This window comes from Erpetoichthys calabaricus, chromosome 8 (assembly GCF_900747795.2).
Source record: "Erpetoichthys calabaricus chromosome 8, fErpCal1.3, whole genome shotgun sequence".
NCBI classification, from domain to species: domain Eukaryota; kingdom Metazoa; phylum Chordata; class Cladistia; order Polypteriformes; family Polypteridae; genus Erpetoichthys; species Erpetoichthys calabaricus.
In genome coordinates, this window is record NC_041401.2 from 193,962,180 (window position 1) to 193,989,161 (window position 26,982).

Genomic DNA, 26,982 nt, shown 5'->3' on the forward strand with positions numbered 1-26,982 from the left:
GAATCCAATTGAGATGCTATGGCATGACCTTAAAAAGGCGGTTCATGCTAGAAAACCCTCAAATAAAGCTGAATTACAACAAATTTGCAAAGATGAGTGGGCCAAAATTCCTCCAGAGCGCTGTAAAAGACTCATTGCAAGTTATCGCAAACGCTTGATTGCAGTTATTGCTGCTAAGGGTGGCCCAACCAGTTATTAGGTTCAGGGGGGCAATTACTTTTTCACACAGGGCCATGTAGGTTTGGATTTTTTTTTCTCCCTAAATAATAAAAACCACCATTTACAAACTGCATTTTGTGTTTACTTGTGTTATATTTGACTAATGGTTAAATGTGTTTGATGATCAGAAACATTTTGTGTGACAAACATGCAAAAGAATAAGAAATCAGGAAGGGGGCAAATAGTTTTTCACACCACTGTATATATACACACACAACATATTTGGTGCTTATACATTTCATTTATTTTGACATTTTTCTAGTGCGCTTTGTTAATATTTGGGTGTTAGGATGGAAAATACTGCTTAAGTGTTGAGTCTAATTCTATCCATCCCTCATTTTACAAGTGTAGCAGCTTCATTGCTACGCAAATCTGTTGTCAACCTCGGCACCCCCAGAAGTCAGGCTTCATCACAGACTTACAAAGGAGGTCAGTAAAATGGAGCAGCCTACCACCTGCACTGTTGCTGAAACTGTCGGCTGATACAATGCCTGCATCAATGGCAGGACAGTATGGGACAGGCTCCATGCTGCTGGGTCTGGAGCACAGCCACAAGTCAGAGGACCTCTGCTAACAGCTCCCTAGACGTCTGACCCTAAAGCAGGACAATGCCACAATGCCAGGCCAAACAAAGCTCCTTTGGTGTAAACGATCCTGAGGAATGAATGCTTGTGTGCAGGTGCTTCCTTGGCCTGTCTTCTCCCTGACTTCAGAGAGTACATTTGGGATGGTTTGCATCACAACATTCAGAGATACAACACTCTGTCTGTCTACTAATGGCCAGCAACTTGGTCAGACCAAGTCTAAGTGGCAGACATCCTTTCCAGGTGGCATTTTTTTTAGCACTTTCATTTTACCTTTGAATCTCTCTATCTTTTTACATCACAACAGTGAAAACTTAAACTACACATATGACAAGTATATTCTTGAAAATGGTAAATGGATATATGGACAGTTCTATTAAAAGCCTATTACTGAAAATGAAATTATAGTTTAAAATATTAGACTAAAAATAGTAAAAAGAAAACAAAAAGTTGTCAACAGTTTCCCTTACCTTCTACGAAGATCTTCTGCCACGGTGGCCCGACAGCTGAACAGGTATGCTCTGAGCGATTTAAGCTGCTGTCTTAACCGTAGAACAGCTGCCAGCATGTCCACGTGATCATAGAGGCATGGATTTTCAAGATGAATATCAATCAGTGGCTCCTCATACACAAACTCCAAGAACTCCTTGGCTTGTTTTGAAACCTATGTGAAAAAGAAAAACAAATAAAGATGACTTTACCTATAATATTACTGAGACACGGCATTTTTGGAATTATATTTTTGTCAAAATTAAATAAAGTGGCAATTATAAAATACACATACAGTATATATATTTGTGTGTGTATGTTAATAAACTGCAGGGGGAGAGACACATAATTAAACAAAAATCTACTATGAAATAAATTATGAAGAAAAAAAACTACTAGGAAATTCATTTTTAAGAAGTGTTTTCATTTCACAATGCAATTTTTCTGAATGGCACATTTGCAGATGTTCTTTCAACGTTAGCGCTATTTATTTCAGAATGCCTCTTTCCATAATGGTTTTGCCACTTGTCAATCAAACCCAACAGGCTGAACTTTTTCTTATTGATGAATCCTTTTTTGTCAGTTACTTTTGCCTCATTGTAGGCTGTAGGCTACGAAAGATCATTTAGCACTATTCACATTTAAACTGGCAAAAAAAGACTAAATATATATATATACATAGTTTAACATGTGGTAATGTGTACCAAGCAATGGCACGTGTATTAAACAATAAGAAACTGAACATTAAAAGTGTAAGGACCTAGTTCTACATTCTCACCATTTAAAGTAACCTGGCAAAAGAAGACACACTTCTAGTTTCGCGCTGCTCCCCCTTCTTAATGGAATACTAACCGGTGTATCTGATCACCCGTCACTTCACATTGTTGTTCTATCTATCTATCTATCTGTCTCTCTCTCCCCGCTTCAGTAAGAACGACCCCACAACTCCTGCACCAGGTTAGTTATCCTCTCTCTAAAAGTATCTATCACCATACCTTGAATAATCTCGAGGCTCGGGGAATGTGGGGGTTCCCTCCCTGTTCCATTCTACCAGGTTAGTGTCACTCAAGCATTTAGCCTGCCAATCTGAAGAGCAGTCTGTCAGCCACTATTATGATCATATTTTAAGACAAATGGACAATACATTGGGAATGTTTGGACTGATAGGTGCTCTTCCATAAATTCACAATGATGAAGAGGTTCTATGAAGTTTACGATTAACTGAGTGCCTTCTCCGCACAGAAGGTCATCTTAAAGCATATCACCTGGATTTTCCAGCCTCGGACATTATGTATTAAGGTGTGCCTTTGAGACTTCTTCACAGGTGTCGTCTGTGATGACATGGTGCTCAATCAGTCTTAAAGTAATAATAACTTCATCATCAATGTCAACATTATGAAAAGCACTTCTCTGCATGAGCATTTCCAATATATCATCTCAAAATGGCATCATGTGCCAAATGACCTCTTTTTATTTAAACTAACCATCCCTTCTTAAACTAACTTTTTACTGCCTCTGCCTGTTTTTCAGGTGGAATGCAAGTACTGCTAAAGATCTTTGGCAGCCCAACTCCTACAATTAAGGAAGAGTACAACAGAACAGCAAAGGATTGACCAATAGGAACAGGTTCAGGTCTGGTAGTCTCAAGTATATATCTCTTCCACCAGGAGTATCTACCCTGGAGCTCCAAGAAGGTGGACTTGACTCTACTGGGCAGTGCAAGTAGGTCAAGTTGACTCCAATGGGCCCCAATAGAGACTAGCTGCAGACCTCAAGAGCTCCGCCCAGTTACACTAGACCAATAATGAAAGAGAATGTCCATTAAGTCAGCTCCACCTACTTGGAGCTTCATTGAGGAGGCTCCAGGTGGCAGAGATACCTGACTCAGAAGTCTTAGACTTAATTAAAAAGTGACAAAACCATCCTGAAATGAGGCAATTTGAAATAAATAGCGCTTTCAATGAAAAAAGCTATTCAGAAATGCACCATTTAGAAAAGTCACATGGTTAAATGAAAACAGTCTTTAAAAACCGGGCAATTTTGAAATAAAAACCTGTAACCATAATAAGATGATGGTGTTGAATTTTAGAATATTTAGGTTACCTTTCATAATAATTAGAGGACACTTACTTCTGCTTTTTCCCCACAATTAATGGACTTATTTATATATACAGTATTGCTGTACATTTGCATGTAATTATTTATATCAGGGGCGACCAACTCTGACCCTGGAGGGCAATAGCGGCTACAGACTTTATTTCTAACTATTTTCTTAATTTGTGGCCAGTTTTTGTCGAAAATTAACTTTATTTAATTGATTTGCTATTTTAAGACTTGGACCCTTTAAATTAGGGGTGGGCAATGTCAGTCATGGAGGGCTTACTGTATATTGAAATTGGTTTTCTCTGGAAAATCTGAATAAAAATTTGTAAATAGCTTCATATGCAGTATGTTGATTGTGTTACTAAAGAAACAGAAGCATGGTGGATGCTGTTAGAGAAAACAGAAAACTTCTGTTTCACCCCTACGTGCCTCTGACTTGACTATCCTTGATACATCGCGGAGGAAGACAGACTCTAGTCAGCTACAATTACACACTGTGCATCATGTCTTGCTGTATAGCCACAGACCAGTCTGAGTGCCCATACTGACCCCTGCTCACCAACAAAAGCATGGACAACGTGCACATGAGTATCAGAACTGGTCCATGGAGCAATGGAATAAGGTGGACTGGTCTCATGAATCATGTTTTCTTTTAAATATACATACACACTGTGATGTGAATTTTAGGCCCTATCACCCACCTAAGGTAAGAAAATGCAAGCCACAAGATGTCCAATTCTGTAAATACCAGTGACTCTCACATTGCAAGACAGAGCAAGTTAAACTATAAAACCAATTTTGGAAAAACATGCTAAACCAATGTAAATGCAATTTTTATTTAAAATGCATTAATAAACAATAGTATATGCTCAACGGCAGTATGGTATGTCTGAATGATGCCCTAACATTGACCTAATAATACTTCATTACGTATTATTCATATTAATACAATTTAGTGAAATCATATCTGAAAATCTGTGGAAATGAGTGTGTAGTTGTGTGATTTCTGGTCTGTCTTTATGCTTTATGACTGCTATGATTTGATTGCATTGATTGTAATCAGTACAGAACCAGGCAAATATTACATTAAAAGAGAAGATGACTCACAGTCATTAGCAGAACCACAGAAACAGACAAGATGAATGCATGATGATGATGGACTAATCAGTTCTCTTTCATTTTCAAACATTTACAACTTCTTTTAGTTTTGTTTAGGATTACCTTGTGCTTACTGGTGTCCCAATTATGAATGAGTCTTGCTGGAATCAAAAAGACATTATCTTCATGGCAATTCTGGCAGTAGTACCACCCACTGTAGTAGCACACTTTGGCCCGTCCATGAGAAAGACCCACAGGCCTTTGGCAACCTACAAACAGATTTTGCATCAATCATCAGCTCACACTTGTACTTTAATGTTACTATACTGTTAATTTCTTAGATAAACCCTTTTCCAAACCTAGTAAAAAATAAAAATAAATTAACAACTATAACATTTCTTATTCAATTATGTTACCTGTACCTTTATAAGGCCATTATGGTCAAAGCATACAGTAAGCCTATGTTTACTGTACTCTTCCGCAGGGTCTTCTTTATTTGACAGAAAATTTACCTTTATGGATAAAATGACTTTCTATTACAGAACTAATGATATTTCCTCATTCTGTTAAGTTTAAAATGTAAGTCAAAAATATAAATCTAGAAAAGTAAATTAGAAAAAAAAAATTAGAAACAGCAGGTATCACTTATACATTTTCTGCTGCTTAAAGCAAAGGTACCCTTGAGCAAACTCCAAATTTGTTTTCTTATGCTTTTTTCTGGATACTCTTCCATAAAGCCCTGCTCTGCGGAGTGTATGGCCTAAAGTGGTCCTATGGACAGATACCCCCATCTCCGCTGTGGATCTCTGCAGCTCCTTCAGGGTTATTCTTGACGTCTTTTCTTGCATCTCTGATGAATGCCCTGCTTGCCCAGTCTGAGTTTTAGTGCAGCGGCCTTCTCTTTTCATGTTTGTAGTGGTGCCATATTCTTTCCATTTGTTAGAATGGATTTAATGGTGCTCCGTGGGATATTCAAAGTTTGATCTCTACTTCTCCTCAACATTGCCTCTCAGCTGTTTGGAGCGCTCCTTGGTCTTCCTGTTGCTTGCCTAGTGGGGTTAGAGAGTCAGGGGCCTTTCAGAAGAGCTCTATGTATACAGACATCATGGGACAGACCATGTGACACTTTGACATCACACAGCCAGACCCTAATCAACTAATGATAATAAGATGCTGCAGATGTTCTATCAGAAGGTTGTGGCGAGCACCATCTTCTAAGCGGTGGTGTGCTGGGGAGGCAGCAAAAAGAAGAGGGATGCCTCACGCCTGGACAAACTGGTGAGGAAAGCAGGCTCTATTGTAAGCACGGAGTTGGACAGTTTGACATCTGTGGCAGAGCGACGGGAGCTGAGCAGGCTCCTGTCAATCATGGAGAATCCACTGCATCCACTGAACAGGATCATCTCCAGACAGAGGAGCAGCTTCAGTGATAGACTGCTGTCACTGTCCTGCTCCACTGACAGTGTGGGGGATGAACGATCTCCTCAGTCTATGTGACCCTTCAGTTCCACCCAGGCGGTAAACGTTAACATTATACAAAGTTATTGTCTGTTATACCTGCATTGTTATCACTCTTTAATTTAATATTGTTTTTTATCAGTATGCTGCTGCTGGGGTATGTGAATTTCCCCTTGGGATTAATAAAGTATCTATCTATCTATCATATAGTGCCTTTCACATCTATCTATCTATCTATCTGATATGATGCCTGAAGATCTTATTTAGGGGTTTCATAGCAAAGGGGATGAATACATAAGCACTCACAAAATCTTGGTTTTTACTTGTTTTTTTTTTTTTTTTTTTACACAGGGTATTTTATTTTCATTCCACTTCAACAATTTGGATAATACTATTACGTCCATTACATAAAATCCAAATGAAAATCCATTATAATTCTATATTATCACCATGGATGAATACTTTTGCAAGGTCCTATAATAAGTTGTTCATTTTTTAACCTACTTTTTCTCCCAAGTAAAATAAAACCTCAGAGGGGACATCAGGCCTCCCCAAGTCACTTCAATATATCCACTAGCATTGTGAATCAATTCGAAGCCATTAGCTAAAATGAATGTGTGTGTTTCATTCAGTAAGAACACATTAATACTTCATAAGTAACAATTCTAACAAAACAGCTGCTAAATGAGATGGTGTCCACTAATTGCCCTTAAAAATACATTTAAGCAACACTTTTGTAAGCCTGGGGACAAGTTGCTTCTTTTGACATAAAGCTTTTCTTTTTAGCCAAGCAAGCACTTAATGAAAATTAAAACCAATGTCCAAGCTCCTTGTCACAAATGTAACACGCTTCAGTAAACATCTTTATGCTGTACTCACTTGTGGCATATACGTCACAAGATGTTGTATAGAATATCTCATTGAAACAAGAAAAGGCTTTTCAAAAAACAAGTGGAAAAAAGTATTTATTGGAGAACAGTTCATGAGCGAATATCTTCCAACGCTGTGATTTTGTACACCAAAACAACCAAAAAAACATGTGAGTCACACCAAGTATTGACCCATAAATTCAATGTGTGTAGAATGAATCACAGTTTTATCAATGGTTTCTATATGGCAATTCAATATGCAAGCACAGCAAGATTTTATATATGTTTCCGGCAATGTATGAAATGCAGGCATTGTACAGAATGCCTGGCGTGTTTAGGCAAAGTATGATATATCCGAATTATTTTAATATTATATATACAGTGCATCTGGAAAGTATTCACAGCGCATCACTTTTTCCACATTTTGTTATGTTACAGCCTTATTCCAAAATGGATTAAATTCATTTTTTTCCTCAGAATTCTACACACAACACCCCATAATGACAACATGAAAAAAGTTTACTTGAGGTTTTTGCAGACTTACTTCATCACACCAAAGAGTCTCTGTGTCTGGTCACGATTCAGGGAGTGGATGTACTGTAATGGTGGTGCATCGCTAGTGGGACTCCTTCATATCTACGGCAATACGATTTTTCAATGCCTCTCTGGGACAGCTCTCTTATCATTAGCCATGTCAGAGATTATTTTTTCTGCTTTATTGTCTTTTTTGTAAGTGTTTGATGGGGCTGCTGTTGTTGTTTATTATAATATCTCCATATTTCTTGAGATTTTATAAAAGCTACATTCCCCCTTATGACAAATAAGTATGCAAGTACTTTTACTTACTCAACTTTCTTCCTGTTTTACAGATTTTGGCCTGCTGATCACAAACATTAACTTTAAATTTTCCTATCACATGCTGTTTTATTGTAATCGCCTATTTCTTTTTTATTTCCTCTAAAATAATTATACACACTACAGGTCAAAAGTTAAAGAACACCTCAGTTCTTCCAGTGTTTCTTCAAATTTAATCAGCTGAAATGCAATAAATGACCTAAAAAGGTAAGCAGTAAACTGACAGATTTTAAGTTTAAAGTTAAAGTGAAAAAAGGAAATATCTGAAAATTACAAACGGGCCTTCAGAAGGGAACAGCTAATAGGTTACAACCTACAGATGGTCTGCAGCCATTCAAGTAAATGGTGAAGCAAACAATTTGTACAGGTGTCCCAAGTTTTGTTGATTACTTCAAAGCCCTCAGTGTATCTTAAAGCAGAGTTGGAGCAGACTGTGTGACTACACCCTCTGAAGTACAACTTGTGCAATGGTCCATCGAGAATGGCAAGAAAATGGCAATTAACAAGTGAAATGAAACGGAGCATTGTAACCCTTAGAATGGTAGGCCTTTCGTTTAGAGAAAATGTAAAACAAAAATCAAAGTGTTAGTGAGTCCAGTGGTGTCATACACAATCCAAAGGCAAATGGAAATGGGAAGAAACTGATAGGAAGAGATCTGGCAGTGCCATTCAGAAGACAAGTTTCTGAGGGTCTCTATCTTAATAATAATAATTCTCTGCATTTATATAGCGCTTTTCTCACTACTCAAAGCGCTCACTAATTGCAGGTTAAGGGCCTTGCTCAAGGGCCCAAAAGAGCAGAGTCCCTATTGGCATTTACGGGATTCGAACCAGCAACCTTCCAATTGCCAGTGCAGATCTTGCGTGATCACAGGCGCCTCACAGCACATCAGCTTCAAAGTGCAGGTCAACAAAAGCGAGTGTCAGTTTGTGTTGTGAAGAGGAGACTTTGTGCTGCAGGTGTGACAGCCATTCCTTAAAGGACAAAACAGGGCCTTGAAATACCTGTGGCTGTCAACTACTGCAAACTGGAAAGAAGACTTATGGACTGATGAATCCAAATTTGAAATCTTCGGTTCATGACACAGGGTGTTTATATGCTGTTGAGTTGGTGAAAGGATGGGTCCTCAGTGTGTGACATCAACTGTCAAACATGGAGGAGGAAGTGTGATGGTCCGAGTTTGTGACTTGCATGGAGTGACTGGCATTCTGAATCAGTTTGGCTGTTATACAGTGATCCCTCGCTATATCGCGCTTCGCCTTTCGTGGCTTCACTCTATCGCGGATTTTATATGTAAGCATATTTAAATATATATCGCGGATTTTATATGTAAGCATATTTAAATATATATTGCGGATTTTTTGCTGGTTCGCGGATTTCTGAGGACAATGGGTCTCTTAATTTCTGGTACATGCTTCCTCAGTTGGTTTGCCCAGTTGATTTCATACAAGGGACGCTATTGGCAGATGGCTGAGAAGCTACCCAACTTACTTTCTCTCTCTCTCTCTCTCTTGCGCTGACTTTCTCTGATCCTGACGTAGGGGGATTGAGCAGGGGGGCTGTTCGCACACCTAGACGATACGGACGCTCGTCTAAAAATGCTGAAAGATTATCTTCACGTTGGCTACCTTCTGTGCAGCTGCTTCCTGAAGCGACATGCTGCACGGTGCTTCGCATACTTAAAAGCCAAACAGCCCTATTGATTTGTTTGCTTTCCTCTCTTGCCTGAAGAAGGGGCCTGAGTTGCCTCGAAAGCTTGCATATTGTAATCTTTTTAGTTAGCCAATAAAAGGTGTCATTTTGCTTGGCTTTTCTCTACTCTCTGTTTCTGACAGTCTGTGCTCCTGACGCGCACTACGTTGAAGAGGAAGATATGTTTGCATTCTTTTAATTGTGAGACGGAACTGTCATCTCTGTCTTGTCATGGAGCACAGTTTAAACTTTTGAAAAAGAGACAAATGTTTGTTTGCAGTGTTTGAATAACGTTCCTGTCTCTCTACAACCTCCTGTGTTTCTGCGCAAATCTGTGACCCAAGCATGACAATATAAAAATAACCATATAAACATATGGTTTCTACTTCGCGGATTTTCTTATTTCGCGGGTGGCTCTGGAACGCAACCCCTGCGATGGAGGAGGGATTACTGTACTAGCAAATGGTAGCTACTTCGAGGAATCCAAAACTTCAATAAATTTTGTACATTTAATGATTCCTTGACTGATTTTTTTTATTTGCCATTGTTTATTTGTTCTATGTCTTGATTTTATGAAACATTAAGACGTCAAACTGCGTGCATTCAATAAAATCTGAAAAACAGTGGTGTTCTAAAACGTTTGACCAGTGGTACACATATATAGTACAATAAATACAACTGGAACATCTGTAATGATCTAAAAGTAGTGGCACTGATACTCGGAAATGCCAAGTGCTGTGACTGGGATAGCTGTACTAAAGGGTCTCGCTACATTAAAAAGAATTGGCCGCTCTCTAAGCTTTTGAGTCCAGGGCAGAGAAGTGAGCCACATAAACCACTTATTAACCCACCAAAGACATTTCTGCCTCCTCTTCAGATTAAATTTGGACCGACGAACAAACCAATGTTTCTACCAATAACTGATGCCAACATTAAGAAAGGCATTTTTGTAGTTCCACAGGCCAGACAGGTCATTAATGACAAGCGGTTCAAACATTTGTTAATGGGGCCCGAGGAAATGGCGTAGAAGACATTTAAGGATGTTGTTGAGAATTTTCTTGCCAATTACAGAGCACCAAACTACATCAAGTCAGTTGACGACATACATCAAAGCACACAAAACCATGAAGTGCAACATGTCGCTAAAACTTCATTTTCTGCATTCACACCTGGACGTCTTCCCTAGTAATCTTTGTGACAAACATGTTGAAAGGTATCGCCCACATATTCCAACAATGGAAAAATGGTATCAGTGCAAGTAGAATGCATCAATGCTGGTTGACGATTGCTGGAGACCAAAACAGGAAGCATCAGGTGTGGACTACAATAGAAAATCAGCAGCCAAATAATTTTAGCTTGACTGAACAAATACAATGCAGGAAAAAAAAGAAGCTATATCCACTAAAAGCTAATTTCCGATTTCTTCAAATTCTTGTGATAAAGAAGTAAAAAAATAAAAACACCAGCACTTAACCAAAACCCACCCCAGAGCCATTTAAGAGAGTACAGTTGTGGCCAAAAGTTTTGAGAACGTCCCAAGTGTTGGTTTTCACAAAGTTTGCTGCTTCAGTGTTTTTAGATCTTTTTGTCAGATGTTTCTATGGGATACTGAAGAAGAATTACAAGCATTTCATAAGTTTCAAAGGCTTTTATTGACAATTTATGACAAGTTTATGCAAAGGGTCGATATTGGCAGTGTTGGCCTTTCTTTCTTTCTCAAGACCTTTGCAATTCCTCCCTGGCATGCTGTCAGTCCATCAACTTCTGGGCCAAATCCTGACTGATGGCAGCCACCCATTCTTGCATAATCAATGCTTGGAGTTTGTCAGAATTGGTGGGTTTGTGTTTGTCTGCTCACCCCTTGAGGATTGGCCACAAGTTCTCAATGGGATTAAGGCCTGGGGAGTTTCCCGGCCATGGACTCCAAATTTCAATGTTTTGTTCCCTGAGCCACTCAGTTTTGACTTTTGCCTTATGACACAGTGCTCCATCATGCTGGAAAAGACATCATCGTTGGTCACCAAACTGTTCTTGGATGGTTGGTAGAAGTTGCTCTCAGAGCATATTTTGGTCCCATTCTTTATTCATGGCTGTGTCCTTAGGCCAAATTGTGAGTGAGCCCACTGCCTTGGCTGAGAAGCAACCCCACACATGAATGGTCTCATGGATGCTTTACTGTTGGCATGACACAGGATTGATGGTAGCGCTGCTCACCTTTTCTTTTTTCCGGAGAGGGGATTTATAAGAGAAAATGACTAACCCTGCAGTCCAATCCCAGAATATTTTTCTTGGCTTCTTTGCTGCCCTTCTTGACACCCACCAGGCCATCCTCCAAAAGTCTTCACCTCACTCACACCTGCCTGCTGCCATTCCTGCACAAGCTCTGCCCTGGTGGTGCCCGCAGTTGAATCAACTTTAGGAGATGGTCCTGGCGCTTGCTGGACTTTCTTGGGCGCCCTGAAGCCTACAACAGTAGTGGAAATGTTTTTTTGGGGGGGGGGATTAACTTCATTTTCATGGCAAAGAGGGACTTTGCAATTAATATGATCACTCTTCATAACATTCCGGAGTATATGCAGATTGCCACCGTAAAAAATGAGGCAGCAAACTTTATATTTGTGTCATTCTCAAAACATTTGGCCATGACTGCAGATTCTAATTTAGGACTGACTGTACACACTGCCACTGACAGGGCCCAGGGGCCCACATGCCCGGATGAGGAATTCTTCCATTGGCCGCTATTGTAGCCTTTTATATAATGCACCGATTGTGAAGGGAAAGAGAGAGAGAGAAGAAAAAATCTAACAGAAGTAGAGTGGAAGGAGAGCAAGGAATAGAGATAGATAAGATGGAGGAGAGGGCCTTAACAATTGAAGCCCAAAGAATAGCAAAAGTGGGAAATTCCCAGAACGTGTGGAGAAAGGTGCCCTGTACATTAAGGGCACACTGATGGCAGAGTAGATCAGGGGCTAAGCCCATCAAGAAACACTTCCTAAGGTAATAATAAACTCTAACCACCAACAGATCCAATATAAAATTGTCCATAGAGTTTCTAGAAGAATTTTTTAATGTTTTTAAAAATAGTATTCCAACACAATGGCATTGATAAGGCAAGATCTCTGGTCCATTTTTGAGTGACTGGGATAGCTGTAGAAACGGAGTCATGAAGTTGAGCATACAGAACAGAAATGTGATTAGTGGAACACGGGGGAGAGAAAAAGAAATCAAATAATGGGTGGCTGGGAATGGGGGCAGAAAAACGTACTCCACACGTCCCGAGAATGGATGGTACAGTCAATCTGAAATTTTACTTGAGTTCACCTTGAAGCTGTTTATTACAATCTACAAACATTTTTCAAGAAGCAAAACATTTGCAAAAACATTTGTCCAGTGTTACTGATCCAGTATTTTCATGAAATGGTGCATCCTTAAAAAAAAAACAAAAAAAAAAAACAAACAGCAGTGGCAAGAGTGGCACATTTGGGGTGGCAAGGATGGTGGTAGAGTGAGAGAAGAAGGGAGAGAGAGATGAGTGAGATCTCTTCAGAATAACTTCTAAAGCTATTTATGCAATAGCGTGAGTAGACACGGGGTGGGGTACACCATTCCCACTCAGAGACAACATGAATGAGTACAAGAACAGTTACGCTTTCTGAAATGTATTATGTGCCTTTGCTTTAAACCATTTATTTACACAGACAAGAAAAAAGAAAAACTTTACAAAATGAACTAGTTCCTTTGAAGTTCCATTCAAAGTGATGTACAGCGAGAAATATATTGAGCCACAGACACTAATTAAGCTGTTTGTACTCGGAGAGAAGGGGCTTGCCACACCTTTGATCCTGAAGAATCCCTTTACCTCTGGCCCTCTACAGTGAAGGGAGGGATTCTGCTCCCTGCACCACGTCTATTGTAGTGAACACACTGAAGATGCCATTGATGTGGGCACATTCACTTCGATCACTTCTTTTCAAGTCGCTGTGTTCTGTTGATGTTCTGCTGCATGAAACTAAAATTGCCGTTTCATATCGCCTTTGAACATTTCCAGTCTCTTCTTATGTAAACGAACTGAATAAACGTGATGTAGCAGAGCACCATATTAAATGTGCACTATATTCACATGAACTGTTTTTTGTTTCTTCTCCTCTCAATTGTTACTACATTCATTTCATCGGAAATTATTTCTAAATGAATAGGAGGAAAATAAGGACATGATTGATAAGACAAACCCTCTGTGTGATTTTTATTCAAGTATATCACCATAATGGGTTAGCGCTGGTTGCATGAAGATATTCTGTTTAGTGGTTCAAATAGGCTGAAGTCAAAAACTTCCATGGGGTGCGCATATTCTTTCACATGACAAGATTCTGGCAGACTGTGAGCCTCACTACGGACCTTTTGGTTTATTGCTATTTTTGGTTTTCTAATACCTTGATTTGCACTTTGGACTTGTTAGTCTTTGTTTGCCGTGCATTGCCATTCTTGTTCCCAACACTGCTGTAGAATGCAAAGGAGCCAGTGGGGGTCTCCAGGGCGGTTTTTATTTTGTCTAATATAAATGACTGTGCACCCCACCAAGGGTGGTTTATTTTCTCTAGGGATGCTGCTGACTGGAGTTTTTGTTCCCTCTGCTCTTTTTATCAACTTGACACAGTTCAATAATCAATTAACGGAGAGACAGTGCTGGATTCCATTTATGTTAATCGGTTACAAACTACAGGTGCTGGTCATAAAATTAGAATATCATCACAAAGTTGATTTATTTCAGTAATTCCATTCAAAAAGTGAAACTTGTATATTAGATTCATTCATTACACACAGACTGATGTATTTCAAATGTTTATTTCTTTTAATGTTGATGACTATAACTGACAACTAATGAAAGTCCCAAATTCAGTATCTCAGAAAATTAGAATATCAATTAAGACCAATGCAAAAAAAGGATTTTTAGAAATGTTGGCCAACTGAAAGGTATGAACATGAAAAGTATGAGCATGTACAGCACTCAATATTTAGTTGGGGCTCCTTTGGCCTGGATTACTGCAGCAATGCGGCGTGGCATGGAGTCGATCAGTCTGTGGCACTGCTCAGGTGTTATGAGAGCCCATGTTGCTGTGATAGTGGCCTTCAGCTCTTCTGAATTGTTGGGTCTGGCGTATTGCATCTTCCTCTTCACAATACCCCACTGATTTTCTATGGGGTTAAGGTCAGGCGAGTTTGCTGGCCAATCAAGAACAGGGATACCATGGTCCTTAAACCAGGTACTGGTAGTTTTGGCACTGTGTGCAGGTGAAAGGTCCTGTTTGAAAATGAAATCTGCATCTCCATAAAGTTCGTCAGCAGCAGGAAGCATGAAGTGCTCTAAAACTTCCTGGTAGACGGCTGCGTTGACCTTGACCTCAGAAAACACAATGGACCAACACCAGCAGATGACATGGTACCCAAACCATCACTGACTGTGGAAACTTTACACTGGACCTCAAGCAACGTGGATTCTGTGGCTCTCCTCTCTTCCTCCAGACTCTGGGACCTTGATTTCCAAAGGAAATGCAAAATTTACTTTCATAAGAGAACATAACTTTGGACAACTCAGCAGGCGAGACGCTTCTGACGCTGTCTCTTGTTCAAGAGTGGCTTGACACAAGGAATGCTACAGCTGAAACCCATGTCTTGCATAAGTCTGTGCGTGGTGGTTCTTGAAGCACTGACTCCAGCTGCAGTCCACTCTTTGTGAATCTCCTCCACATTTTTGAATGGGTTTTGTTTCACAATCCTCTCCAGGGTGCGGTTATCCCTATTGCTTGTACACTTTTTTCAACCACATCTTGTCCTTCCCTTCGCCTCTCTATTAATGTGCTTGGACACAGAGCTCTGTGAACAGCCAGCCTCTTTAGCAATGACCTTTTGTGTCTTGCCCTCCTTGTGCAAGGTGTCAATGGTCGTCTTTTGGACAACTGTCAAGTCAGCAGTCTTCCCCATGATTGTGTAGCCTACAGAACTAGACTGAGAGACCATTTAAAGGCTTTTGCAGGTGTTTTGAGTTAATTAGCTGATTAGAGTGTGGCACCAGGTGTCTTCAATATTGAACCTTTTCACAATATTCTAATTTTCTGAGATACTGAATTTGGGACTTTCATTAGTTGTCAGTTGTAATCATCAACATTAAAAGAAATAAACATTTGAAATACATCAGTCTGTGTGTAATGAATGAATCTAATATACAAGTTTCACTTTTTGAATGGAATTACTGAAATAAATCAACTTTGTCATGATATTCTAATTTTATGACCAGCACCTGTATTTTATGTACTCATTATGTAACTAGTAAAGTTTGTACAGTGGTGCCTGCGGTTCACAAGCACAATTCGTTCCTGAAGTATGTTCGTGAACCAATTTGTTCGTAGTCCAAAACAATTTTTCCCATAAGAATGTACTGAAATGTAATCAACTGGGTCCCAAGCCCACCTAACCCTGTTTTCTTCATTATTCTTTGTTTTTTTATAGTACAACAACAATATTTATTTCTATAGCACATTTTCATACAAATGATGTAGCTCAAAGTGCTTTACAGGATGAAGAAAGAAAATATAAAAAATATATTATCCATCCATCCATCTATCCATCCATCCTCTTCCACTTATCTGAGATCGGGTTGCAGGGGCAGCAGCTTGAGCAGAGATGCCCAGACTTCCCTCTCCCCGGCCACTTCTTCTAGCTCTTCCGGGAGAATCCTGAGGTGTTCCCAGGCCAGCCGAGAGACATAGTCCCTCCAGCGTGTCCTGGGTCTTCCCTGGGGCCTCCTCCCAGTTAGACATGCCTGGAACACCTCACCAGGGAGGTGTCCAGGAGGCATAAAAATACAATTAGGCAATACTAATTAACAGAGAATAAAGGTAAAGTCCGAGGAGGCCAGAAAAAACAAAACAAGATAAAAAAAAACAAAATCTGCAGGGGTTCCCGGCCACGAGACCACCCAGCCCCCTGTTGCTGTTGTTTTTTATAGTAAAAATATGAAAAAAACACATTACAGTATAAAAAAGCCTTAATAATACAAAAATAAAAATATACGATATCTGACATGCGAACACCATGTTCACGATTTTCAATGACTTCTTTCTTCACTTGTACGGTGATTTTCCTAGCCACCTTCTTCTCCTTTTCAACACCAGTATCGCTCTTTAGTTTCTTAGGGGCCATGCTGAAATAGCTACAGGAGTTACCGTAACAAAGAACACAACACGTGTACAGTAAGAACTAGAACGTACAGTACTGCGCACAAATCTGACCGTGACCAAAGACTGGGAGAGAGAGTGGACAGGATGCTCGGCTAGCAGGACGCTCTTGCATCGCCAGGATTTTGCTCGTCAACCAAAATGTGTTTGTTAACCACGGCAATTTTTTTAATGAAATTTTTGGTCGTGAACCAATTTGTTCGTGAACAGGGGCGTTCGTGAACCGCAGGCGTGACTGTATTTGCATTTTACCTGAGAATTTGTCACAGCGCCCTGCGTCTGCACTCAGTGAAGGTCACTATACAAACCTATATTGAGTTGAATTGGACATTTGTGAGAAGTTATTTTTGTGCTTTCTCCTTGTAATTAATTGAGACCACTTTGCACAGATCTTTTTGCACTCTGACATACTAGGGCAGGGGTCCTCAATCACGGTCCTGGAGGGCCGCTCTGGCTGCAGGTTTTTATTCCAACTAGTTTCCTAATTAGAAAGCAGTCCATGCTGATAATGAAACTTGGTATTTAACTATTTGTCTTGTTAATGCTTGCATTCATCCAACAGAAATTTTAATTGCACTGCAGAGTTTCCTTCTGTGAGAATATTATCCATGTGTTTTGTGGACCAGAATAAATTTAAACTTAATGGTCCTTCCAATTCCCTTCTCATTCATTTCTAAACATTTATCACTGATACTTCATGGTAAGCATGTTAGCTGGAGAGCTGCTGGTTTACTGGTTATCTGCATCTCATTAAGGCTCAGATGTCCCCCACAACCCTGTGCAGATTCTACAGGTGTATTGTGGAATCTATCCTGATAGGATGCATCACATCCTGGTACAGCAACTGCTCAGTTCAGGACTGCAGAGCTCTGCAGCGTGTGGTGAATACAGCACAGCAGATCACGGGCACACAGCTCCCTGCGATCCAGGACATCCACACTACACACTGTCTCAGGAAAGTGAACCATATTAGGCAGGACCCCCGCCACCCTGCACTGCCATTTTTCACCCTCCTCACATCTGGGAAGTGACTAAAGTCCATTTGGATGCGCACCTCCAGGTTCAGGAACAGTTTCTACCCAACTGCAATCAGACTCATGAACAATCAGTAACCTTGTTTCACCTCCACTGCTACCTGCACATATACTTCTGCCACTGTCTCTATTTATTCCTAGGATTCTGGTTTAATTTTTTTACTTATTTATATTTATTTATTATTGTGTGTTTTTTTTTTTGTCTATGTTCACTGTCTGCAGGGGAACATGCAAGCAAGCATTTCATTGTACAGTAGAACCTCTGGTCACGAACGTTTCCAAACACGTACAAATCGGGTTACGATCAAAAAGTTTGCCAAAATTTTGCATCTGTTCATAACCACACGCTCTGGTGGCGAACAAAAACACTGGCAGCCAGTTTCCCTACGCATGTTCGTACACGCCAATGATTTCCCAATCTCCGTTTCCCATATTCGTTTGTTGCGTATACAGGGCCTAACAATGAAGCTGATGTTGCAAAATGAGTTACAATGTTAACCAAGCAGAGGCATCAAGTGCTGGAAGAGGTGGAAAAACTGTTGCTAGTGTGGTTGAACGAGAAGCAACTTGCAGGGGATAGCGTAAGCGAGCTGATCATATGCGAGAAAGCCAGGAAGATTCATGGCGATTTGCTGAAAAAAAATCCTTCTTGGAGTGGTGAAGGTGAGGAATTTAAAGCCAGTAGAGGATGGTTTGAAACGTTTTGCAAGAAAAGTGGCATTTAATTTTTTCCCTGTGCTTAAAACTCATAAAAAAAAAAGTTTACAGCGAGCGGTTCGTAAGGGTCTAGCACGAACTCTTACGATGTTAGTTTTCTCTGTTGTTCAAAGTTGTGTTATTCAATGTGTTTACATTTAGTTTACTGTCACACTGTACATTCTATGGTACAAGTAAGCCTGCGATTCGCTAGCGAATCGGAAATCCAAGAATGGCAATCAGTTTCTGTTCCATCCGATATTTGGATGGATGACATACCATGGAGGGTGGGTGCGTCTGGGGAAATGTCATTTAATTCAATAAGCATATCTGTACTAAAGTGGTTTCGTTTTGTGGAGACGTGATTCTGTTGCCTTTGCTGACACCGACTGCTGGCAGAGTGGAGCACAGCAAGTTTAGTTTACAGGTTGTGGTGTTCGTGTGCCAGCCACCGAGTCGGGGAAGCCACTAGGTTTGAGTCTGTGACCGTTATGTGATCTATATTACTGACACAGTGGATTAGAGCAAATGTAGTGAACAGGTTGTGTTGTTTGGGCGCCACCTACTGACTCTGGGAAGCCACTGCATTTGACTCTGGGGCGTGCGCCACGGCGCAATATGCGCCTCGGTGGGATGCTGCCGCATGATGAAATATCATGGAGGGTATATGCGGTGGTGTGGGCGGTCGCGTCCAGGCGGCTGTACAACCTGGCGTGCACGTTTTACCTCAGGTGTAGTTCACAGGTCGTAGGCATGATACAGTTTCCATTTAATTCAATAACCCTATTTGAACTAAAGCGGTTTCTTTGTGTGGGCGCCTTCGTTCATTGTTTGTATGCACGACTGTACAGGTTGTGTTGTTTGGGCGCCACCTACTGACTCTGGAAGCTGCCGCGTTTGACTCTGGGGCGGGCGCCATGGCGCAGTACGTTGTGTTATTTGGGCGCCACCTACTGACTCTGGGAAACCGCTGCGTTTGACTCTGGGGCAGGCGCCGCCGCGTTTTGGGAAGCCGCTGCGTTTGACTCTGGGGCGGGCGCCAAGGCCGCAGTGCGCATGCGCCTCAGTGTGTCCGCCGTGCATAAATTAACTGTGGTTTAGTAATATAGATAATTAACTATTTTTGTGCTAAAAAAAATATATATATTTACATTCAGTTCGTACGGTCTGGAACGGATTAATTGTATTTACATACAATCTTATGGGGAAATTACGTTCGGGTCACGTCCAGAGTTTTGGAACGAATTACGGTCGTGACCAGAGGTACCACTGTACATCGTACTTGTACACATGACAATAAAGAATTGAATTGAATTGAAATGTCTGGTTAAGAAATCAGGAAACAAGGCTTAAATGCAGCTGCTAAAATCTAAAATAGGCAATTAAGGGTTCTGAATGGTAACATGCAAGAGAACAAAAATTAAGCCCAAAAAACGTATTGCTTTAGTAGTAAATAAATGGGTTCAAATTAAGAACTTGGTTAAAGTGAAAACCTGCAGCCATAGCAGACAAAGTAACTAAAATTTGTATTTGATGAATGAAAGCACTAACAAGGCATAGAGTTAAACACCAACTATCATTATCCACGTGACCGCCATCATCAAGTCCTTCCATGAGAACCCTGAATACTATGAGGACTGATTTAGGCCATGTATGTTAGGTAGAATGCCTAGAGGGGGCTTGGTAGTCTCATGGCCTTGGACCCCCTGCAGATTTTATTTTTTTCTTTCCTCCCTGGCCATCGGACCTTACTTTTATTCTGTGTTAATTAGTGTTCTCTTATTTAATTCTTATTTTGTCTTTTTTTCTCTTTCTTCATCATGTAAAGCACTTTGAGCTACATTATTTGTATGAAAATGTGCTATAGAAATAAATGTTGTTGTTATCAGCAAGGACTGAGTTCTAATTAGGACACGGGCTGGAATGAAAACTGATAGGCACTGTGGATCCTCCAGGACCGTGATTGAGGACCACTGTACTAGGGTGTTGTACCGTGTCAGCCATTATGAATGTAGTGAGAAATCAAGCAGAATGACCCCTTTAATTGGCTAACTAAAAAGATTACAACATGCAAGCTTTCGAGGCAATTCAAGATGGAATTAAAGAGTCTTTTTCTGGTGATCACGGACAAAAAAGTCACATTAAATTCATTGTGACTGAATGTCGTACAATAACAAAATGTAACAAAACTTCAAAGGGGTGAGTACCCTTTTTTTTTTTTTTTTTTTTTTTTTTTAAAAGAGGCACAGTGGACACCTTACCTCCGATACTCTGCCTTCCTTACCTGAAAAATGTTCAGTTTTTGACGATTTACAGAATAGGTCTCATTACAAATACCCCCCTTTCAGGTTCAGCCTCACAAGTTTTTCATCATCTCTTGTAAGCAGAAGAGGATAGAAAGAAAAAAAAAAAACCTTTCAAGTTAAAATTATTTTTTTTCCCCCCTCACTCGAGTATTAGTAGTAGAGCAGGGGTGGGGGGTGATACTTTCGTGGGCACTTACCACATTCTCCATTGTCACCAGAACTTTTTTTTTTGTAGTCAACACAACAACTGAAGACGGACACTCTAAGAATGCAGAAAGAAATGGGTTCAAGTGAACTTTTGTTGCTTGGTCAGGAGACATTTAGTAAATCCCCCCACCCCAACCAAATCTCTTAATCGGATACTTTGGAAAGTTTTTTTTTTTTTTTCTCTCTCTCTCTCTCAACAGTTCAAACTTTCCTGGCCATTTAATGCTAAGCTTTATAATGAAGGCTACAAGCTCTAAGCGAGAGGTTGAAGCAGAAAAAGGCTGCACTTAAAAAGAAAGCATAAATCCGCTCTTTGAAATGACTGACAAATTGGGGTCTGAGGGTGTCAGGAAGGGTGGAGGAAGGTGTTCAATCAAAGACTCCACAGCAGCAAAAAAAAAAAAAATCAAGAGGAAAAGCTACAGTAATAACCTTCCATTGTCCCACCAAGGCCTGGCTAAGCAATGTCACCTTTTCTCCCACCCGCCATTTTTTTTTTCCTCTCTTTTCTTCTAATCTCACTGACAGCTCCTTAGAAGGCAATTCTATTTATTTAGTAAAAAATTGATTAAAGTAAAATACAACAGGTCACCCTCCCCACTTCCCCAGACTCACTGACTGACATTTAAATGTGGTCAAAGAAACTCACAAACAAGACTTCAAGAAATAAAACGGTAGTGGGGAGAGCGAGGAAAGGGGCCTGTTGGGGGTTTCAAGAAGTGGGAGGCTGTCCTGTGAACTTCCACATCTAAATGGACAAAAGCACTGGGAAAACGCAGGGTCCACATTCACCGACAAGCAAAAAGGAATGCCGAGAGGTTTTTCTTTTCTTTTTTCTTTGTGAGGTTTTGAGTATTCATGGATGGACAGGTTTTTCTTTTACAAAACCTAATGGACCGAATCCTTGGGAGAAAAATAAAAGGGCTTTAAGAAACTTTTCTTTTTTAATGTCATAAAGTCAACTGTTTTCTTTTTTTTTTTTAATCCTTCAAGACTAAGCTGACATTAGTTTTTAATTTTAACTGTTCAGATATGTCATCATCACTTCCACAAGCGAAATGCCAGCTATTAAAATATTTATATTTTTTTTTAACCTACGTTACAAATTTCAAATGACCTGTTGTCTTTTTGGCATTGGCTTTTCTTATATTTCAGTTTATCCTTTATTTTGATTAGATTAAATAAGAACTGTACTCTTGGTTTACGCTACATAGAAGAACACATTCCAGTAATTTGGAAATAAACTTTATTTTATCTTCTGTGGATGTGTGACGGGAGTTGAAAAAGAAACCTAAAATGTGAGGGAGCCACACAGTCTTACAACGATTACTTACAGGCATTTTAATATTTGTTTTTATGCTTGGAATTCTATCATTTTCACAGCAATTTATTGTTATTTTACTTACAGTCACGCAAAAAAGAAAGCATTTCTGTGGAATTACCTGAAACATGGAAGAGGTGCTACATACAGTGGGTATAGAAAAGAATCCCCCCTTGGAAATATTCCCATTTTTTTTTACTTTACAGCCTTAAATGAAAACACACACACTAATATTTCTTCCCAGCTTTACTTACTCAATGTAACCTCTAACAGCCAAGAGGAAGATATCACGGCTACAGTTCAGAAAATTGATAAAAAAATCATAAACAAGACCTACTGAGATTAATAAAGGATCCCCCCCAATGTCAATGTCATTTTGTTGACCCCCCCCTTTTGCTTTAATGACAGCCTTGAGTCTGTTGGTGATTCTTCTCTATCAGCTTTGCACACCTCGATTGTGTAATATTTGCCTCCCACTCTTCTTTACAGTTTAACTGTTCAAGTTCGGTCACATTGGATGGTGAGCATTGGTGGTCTGCTATCTTCAGATCTTTCCACAGATTTTCACTGTGATTTAGTTCTGGGCTCTGACTGGCCACATGAGGACATTCACTTTTTTTTCTCCCTCAGCCACTGTGTGGTAAATTTTGCTGTGTGCTTCTGGTCGTTGTGTTGAAAGGGGAACATTCTGCCCATCTTCAACTTTCTGGCAGAGGGAAGCAGGTTTTCCTTAAGAATTTGACAGGATTTTGCCCCATCCATTTTTCCTTCTACCCTAACGAGAGCCGCAGGCCCCCCCCCCCCACAACAGGATGCTGCCCCCTCCATGCCTTACTGTTGGTATGGTGTGTTGTGGATGGGGAGCTACACTGGTGTACCGTTTGGTATTGAGGCTAAATAGTTTGATTTTGGTCTCATCTGACCAGAAGATCTTTTTGCACTTGGCATCAGAATCTTCAAGGTGCATTCTGGCAAAACTCAAAACAAGTTTTAATGTGGTCTTTCTTGAGAAGTGCGACCCTCCTGAACAAGCCACAATTGTGGAGCACTTGTGTAATTGTTGTCACATGCACACCATTAATGACCACTCTTTGCCATCAAATCCTGTAACTCTTTCAGAGTGGCCATTGGCCTCTCAGTGGCCTCTCTGACCAGTTTCCTCCTTGCTCTTCTATCCAGTTTGGAGGATCCAGGAGGAGTCCTAGTCGTAGCAAACACTTCTTTATGATGGACTTTACTGGGCTCCTTGGGACTGATAAAGCCTTTGAGATTTTTTTGGTGTCCATCTTCTGCCTTATGTCCATCCACAACTCTGTCCCCGAGATCTTTTGAAAGTGACATGCCACCCACAGTCAGTTGTTTGCTGTCAGTTACACTACCAAGCAAGGGAATGAAGGCTCCAGGAACAGCTTCACTAATCACACTCATTATAACTGATCACAGCTGGAAGGAAGCCAGTAACCGCAATGGGAATGGTGGGCACTGACACCTGAGTGAGTCTGGGCGGGGAGGTGGAGATCCTTTATTCATCTCAGGATTGCTTGCTTTTTATTTTTTAAAATTCTTCTGAACTGTAGCTGTGAAATCTTTCACTTGGATGTTAGAGATTGTATTGAGTAAGTAAAACTGAGAAGACATTGGTTTGTGTGTGTTTTCATTTAAGGCTGTAAAGCAAAAAAAAAATGTGAATATTTCAAAGGGGGGGATTCTTTTCTATACCCACTGTAAACAAAATGTATTTGTATTATTATGTTATGTTATGTTATAAAAAACATCTGGACCGTAGCAGATTTTAAAATTATTTCAATTCAACCTGTAAAACAACACACAATAGATTCCACCAAGTGTGTCATTATTGAATTAACAAAACTGAAGCCAACATGGAGAAGTCATGTGTGAATACTGAAGTACACCCCATAATTCAATAGCTTGTAGAAGCACCTTCAGCAGCCATAACTTGAAGTCATCGTTTTCTGTCTGACTTTATCAAGTCTCTCATATCATTGTGCAGGAGTTTTGCCCCCTCTTCTTACCAACATTGCTTCAGTTCACTTGTTTCTTCAGCTCTCTTTAAGGTCCCGCCACAGCATTTCAGTCGGGTTCAGGTCCGGATTCTTTTCTTTGTCTGCCATTCTGTTGTAGATTTGCCAGTGTGTTTGGGTTCATTGCCCTGCTGCATGACCCAATTTCGGCCGAGCTTTAGCTGTCAGACAGATGACCTCACATTTGACTCTAGACTGCTTTGCTATACAGAGGAGTTGATGGTCGACTCAAAGACTGCATGGTGCTCAGGTCCTGTGGCTGCAGAACAAGACCAAACCATCAGCCCTCCACCACCGTGCTTGACCGTCGGTCTGAGGTGTTTGTGCTGCGTTTGATTTTCACCAAACGTGGAGCTGGGAATTATGGCCAAACATCTCCACTTTGGTCTCGTCTGTCCAAAGGACTTTGTTCTAGAAGTCTTGTGGTTTGCTCAGATGCAACTTTGCAAACCTAAGCCGTGCTGCCATGTTCATTTTAGAGAGAAGAGGCCTTCTCCTGGCAACCCTTCCAAACAAGCCATACTTGTTTGGTCTTTTTCTAATTATACTGTAATGAACGTTGACACTGAACTCGCTAACTGAGGCCTGCAGAGTCTGAGATGGAGCTCTTGGGTTTTTTATGCAATTTCTCTGAGCAGGGCACAGTCTGGCCTTGGGGGGAATTTGCTGGGACGTCCACTCCTGGGAAGACTGGCAACTGTCTTGAGTGTTTTCCACTTGTGAATAATCTTTCTCACTATGCAATGATGGGCTTCAAATTGCTTGGAGATGGTCTTATAACCCTTTCCAGATAGATGGGCAGCGACACTTAAATCACTGATGAAGTATTTCCTCCTTGGCACTGTGTTAACACACACACCTGAAAGTTCCAGACCAACACTTCTGCTTCAACAGAGGTTGTCCCACTTGCTGGTGTTCCATTAATCAGATGCATTTGATGAGCCGCATCTGCCCGATACCTACCCTCTTAATTCCTATGGATGCAGTAAGGTTGGACTTCATTTTTCACGCACTTCTTCTGCATTTTAGCCTAGTTTTTATTAAATAAATAATGACATGGTGTCATATGTCATGTGTTGTTGTTCAACTGAGGTTGTATTTTGCTAATTTTAGGACCTGCTGAGGACCAGATGATTTTTTATTATGTCCCGGTACGTAAAACCTTACCAAAGCTGAAATAGGGTGTACTTTCTTTTTCACATGACTGTAAATAAATACTCCAAAGAAAAAATTTTTTTTTTTACATGTTACCTACCCATTGCTTTTAGTGATGTAATCTCATGTTTTCATGGAGAATGAAGATCACAACGTTTCTGATATAACTGGTGTCTATGGAGCCATGCTGAAGGATGCCAGTCTTAAAACATCCAGGAAAAACATTTGAAGGTACTCACGTCACATGATATTTGCATTGAATAACTAAAGTAAGTTAACATTACTGTCTACATGGAGATCCCAAACATTCCACACCTGAATAGTCACAGCGTGACCGCAACGCTTCTCTAAACAATATTTGCTGCTGTTATACCAATCAACGATGCAATAGTCAAAATGACAGCAAGGTATATAAATTAATCATTAAGCTTCAGGCAATGAACTCTTGAATTGGTAACACTTTTAACTTTCTATTTTCTTTTGTTCAGTTTCTTTTTCTCTCTCCCTGTCTTCCCATATTTATTAGAGCAATCTGGATAACGATGGGCCATTGAGTCTAACAAAGACTGCCAGTCCTCTCCACTTAATTCTTCTAAAATAACATCAAGTCGAGTTCTGAACCTCCCTAACAGTCTACCACACAACTCGGCCACTTATTCCATGTGTCTGTGGTTATCCATGTGAAATTTACCCTGAGTAAGTTTGTGTGTCCCCATGTTCTTGATGAACTCATTTTAAAGTCTCAGTCTCGATCCCCTGGACTAATTCCCTTCATAATTTTAAACACTTCAATCAGGTCACCTCTTAACTTCTTTTGCTTAAACTGAAAAGGCTCATCTTTCCTCCTATCTCATCTTCTGTAGCCCTGGAATCAGCCTAGTTTCTCTTCTCTGGATTTTTTCTAGTGCCGCTATGTCCATTTTGTAGCCAGAAGACCAAAACTGCACAGAGTACTCCAGATGAGGCCTCACCAGAGAGCCACAAATCTGGAGCATCACCTCTGTTGATTTGTACTCTACACATCAGGGCACTAAATAACCTGACATTCCGTTAGCGTTCTCCATGGTTTCTGAACACTCTCTGGAAGTTGACAGTGATGAGTCCACTACGACCCTCAAGTCCTTCGCATAGAGTGTACCTTTGATTTCCTGACCTCCCATTGTGTATTGAAACCTCACATTTTTACTTCCTATGTGTAATACTTCATATTTACTTACATTAAATTTCATCTGCCATAAATCTGCCCAAGTCCGAATGCTGTCCAAGTTCTTCTGTAATTATTCAACAGATTCAAGATTATCTACCAATCCACCTAACTTGGAATCTTCTGCAAACTTAACCAGCTTGTTTCTTACATTCCTATCCAAATCTCTTTATTATATAAAAAAATACTTAGATGCAACAAGACTTTTTGGAAGAGAGATTGTTTTCAAGTCCTGCGAGACTTTTGCCTTGAGATTTTTTTCAAGTCACGCGCTCCTCTCAAACACTTTCAAACAAGACCACATGGTCCTCTCACCTCTCACTCGTGTGAATGCTTTTGTCAGACACACTTCCTGCGCTCTCAGCTCTTATACATTTTAACGTTTTCCTCACTTTAAGTTCCCAAATAAAGAAGACG

General features: G+C 40.3%; 1 protein-coding gene across 2 annotated transcripts in view; it reads right to left on the reverse strand.

Moving 5' to 3' along the window:
• Positions 1–26,982, reverse strand: part of plekhm3 (pleckstrin homology domain containing, family M, member 3) — a 104,669-nt gene that overhangs the window by 31,723 nt on the left and 45,964 nt on the right. For both annotated transcript variants that reach the window (XM_028808037.2, XM_028808038.2), the window contains exons 4-5: positions 4,617–4,762; positions 1,274–1,467 (exon numbers count right to left, since the gene is read on the reverse strand). In XM_028808037.2, coding sequence (XP_028663870.1) covers positions 1,274–1,467; positions 4,617–4,762 — 340 coding nt within the window. The remainder of the gene's footprint in view (positions 1–1,273; positions 1,468–4,616; positions 4,763–26,982) is intronic.